The sequence below is a fragment of the Suricata suricatta genome, chromosome 9, assembly GCF_006229205.1.
Source record: "Suricata suricatta isolate VVHF042 chromosome 9, meerkat_22Aug2017_6uvM2_HiC, whole genome shotgun sequence".
NCBI classification, from domain to species: Eukaryota; Metazoa; Chordata; class Mammalia; order Carnivora; family Herpestidae; genus Suricata; species Suricata suricatta.
Window position 1 is genome coordinate 135,797,642 of NC_043708.1, and position 3,047 is coordinate 135,800,688.

General features: G+C 59.7%; 1 protein-coding gene across 1 annotated transcript in view; it reads left to right on the forward strand.

The window, feature by feature from the left end:
• LOC115301675 (zinc finger and SCAN domain-containing protein 2-like) overlaps window positions 1-2,445 on the forward strand; it is a 15,728-nt gene extending 13,283 nt beyond the window's left edge. The window contains exon 3 of the mRNA XM_029951634.1: window positions 1-2,445. This exon is cut by the window's left edge and continues 1,111 nt beyond it. Within this exon, the coding sequence (XP_029807494.1) occupies window positions 1-274 (274 nt within the window). The 3' untranslated portion in view covers window positions 275-2,445.
• The last annotated feature ends 602 nt before the right edge of the window (window positions 2,446-3,047 follow it).

The following is a 3,047-nucleotide window of genomic DNA, read 5'->3' on the forward strand; positions in this document are numbered from 1 at the left end:
CACGGGCGAGCGGCCCTACCCGTGCGCGCTGTGCGGCAAGCGCTTCAGCCGCGGCTCGGTGCTCGTCATGCACCAGCGCGCGCACCTGGGCGACAAGCCGTACCGCTGCCCCGAGTGCGGCAAGGGCTTCAGCTGGAACTCGGTGCTCATCATCCACCAGCGCATCCACACCGGCGAGAAGCCCTACAAGTGCCCCGAGTGCGGCAAGGGCTTCAGCAACAGCTCCAACTTCATCACCCACCAGAGGACGCACGCGAAGGACAAGCTGGGCTGAGGCGGGGGGCCCCCGGGCCCGGGCCGGGGACGCGGAGGCCCCTCGCGGAGAGCCACGCTCCCGGGGCGGGGGAGGTGTTCTGCCGGGACCTTGCCCCCTGCCCATGGCTCCTCTCTGGTGGGTGGGGGTGGGGTTCTCACGTGGAACGGAGAACCTAGAGCCGCACCCCCCCACCCCAGCCCAGGCTGAGCCCTTGGAAATACTCGCAATCCACAGGTGCTGGTGGTTCCGCCGCCACCTCGCTGGGTTAAGGTGCCTTCGCCCCGAGCTGCTGGCACGCCAGGGCGCCCCGTCCAAACCCGCTCTGCCTGGGGTGCGTCCTGGGCTTTGATTTCAGGTCAGGGTGGATGGGCTTGTCCAGCTCCGGGCCACCCACATGAAGGCAGAGGCCGTTTCTATTTGCAGAAGCGTCAGGAACACCCAGACAGCAGGCCGTGGGGCTAGAACCAGTGTCCCAGCAGCCTTTCTGTTGGTAAGAGTTGAATAGGGCTCGCCGGGAAGGGTATCTGTGTCCTGCTCACTGGCCCGTGGGAAGCCGGCTCCGGGGGATGCACTGGGTTGGGGCGAGTTTTGTTTTTTGAGTGGGAAGTGCAGTCCGGGACTGCCGGCCGCCTCCCCCTGGGATGGTGTTTCCGTCTCGTCGAAGGTGGAACAGCCCTGTGCTCTTCAGGGGGCCCTGTGTCTCCCCCCACAGGTACACAGCCCCTGGTCATCTCTGCGCTGGCCATTCCCCTGTTCTTCTGTTTATGTTATATGTTACATGTGAAGAGATAGAATTCTGTCTGGTAGTTTTCGTATACTTTGATTTTTAAGAAAGTGTTGATTTTGAGGACACACAGTCTGTCCCCCGGAGAGATGTGGGCTTGAATCGGGGGCTGTCCTAACAGGTGTCACCCTTGATCTGAGGATGCTGCCAGGGCTTTGTGTTGGGTCCTTGAGCCTTGAAACCGTAGAGACCAGGTGACGATGGCAGGTCAAGGGGTTTATTATAAGGAAGAGGAGAGCAGATGAGGTGTTTCTGGGAAGTGGGCGACCACCTCCCCCAGCGCGTGGAGCCTGGGCTCATTGCGGGCCTCGGTTCTTAGAGAACGGACGCTCAATATTGCCTGATAAAATGCAGTCTCGTTCTTTTCCCGTGTCTGCCTTCTCATGTGGGCTTGACAATGAGCAAGCCCTCACCCCTCGCTTCCCACCCCCTCACCTCCGGCCCTAGGCCAAGGGTGGCCCAAGACCCGCAGGGATGAAAGTCAGTGGCTTCAAAGATCACACCTTTGGGCGAGCCGAGATCTGTGTGCTTGCCCAGTGCACACACCTGTCCACCACCCTTTGCCAACTCTGCACCCTTGTCAACCAAGATGTGGAGTGGCAGCTCTGGCTAAGGAGCCAGTGGCCTCCTAAGGAGGCCGTCCGGAATCATCTCTTTCTGGAATCAACTAGATTATACACAAGGAGGATGATTCTCAACTAAGGAGTGACAGTGGTTCAACCAAGCCACGTAGGCTGTGAAATCCCCATCACCCACTTATTTGGCAAACATTTGAGGACTTAGGTACTATCGCGGTCCTGGGTCCTGGTACTTGGTACTAGGAAAACTCCATGAAGTTTCCGTAGGAGGAATACTCCCACCTGTCTGGGTGGATAGGGTGGCTTCCCAGCTGACACTGAATTCTGGGACTTGGGCTGGAGAAGATACTCGCTCTCTTCCTCTAAGTCTCAACTTACGAGAAGAGGTGATACTAAGCTTTGGAAAACTTTTCTTTACTCCTCTCTACCTGGCAGGGACACAAAATACCTTAGAAAAAAGGGACAGAAGAGGGCTGGGAAATGACAGACCGGTCCTAGAAAGGTTGAGAGGCCGGCGGCTCCCGTCCTGCCTGCCCCTGGAGGGGAGGGGGCTGTGGAGGCAGCGGGGGCTCGGAACTGACCTCCGGCGGCTCCTCCGGCTTGGCCCTGTCCCCTAGAAGACCTCAGGGACCCCGTCCCCTGGGGCGGATCTACTTCGGCCACGTCTTTGCCTGATTCAGTTACACCTGTGTGTTGGTAACAAAGGCCGTTCCCCCTAAAAGAACATGTGGGGGACTGAGGTTTTGTCATCGGTTTGTTCCTAAGTTCATGGGAACAGCCTTGGGACAATTATACATTTATAATAAATGGTGGAAAGAAAGAAAAAAGCAATTGCTTCACCCTTGGCCAGGCCCCCATGTCTCAGCAGGGCTTCTCCATGACTTGATCACTTCCCTCGCCTGGGCCCACAGTGGCCGCCTCGCACGCACCCTTGGGCCATTCTCAGACCGGCCAACTCCCAGGCCTGGCTCACCTCCCAGGCCTGGCTCACCTCCTCCGAGAACCCGGAACCTGTCAGGTGTGGCCTCCCTCGGCCTCCCAGCCCCAGGGCAACGAACTTCCCCGGGGCGCCCCTCACTTCCTCCAGGCTCAGCCCAGAGACCTGCTTTCAAGGTTGCAGCCGCTTCCCTCCAGGGTCGGGGCCTCCCGCCCTCAGCCACTTCCCCCCTGCTTTCCAGTCTCTAGAGCCTCAGACTCGGCGTGTCCAGGAATCGCCTCCCTGCCGGCCTCCCTTGGTTTGCTCTGTGAGGAGCAGGGCCATGGCCTGGCCTCACTCAACCCAACCTGGGGAGTCACCCAAGACTCCTTCTCCCTCGCCTCCCCCAGAGCCCTTCAGGACCCAAGCCCTACAAGTCCCACCTCCCTGTCTCACATCTGCCTGCTCCCACCTCACCCCGCCCCCAGGGCGGAGTCCACCCCCTTACACCTG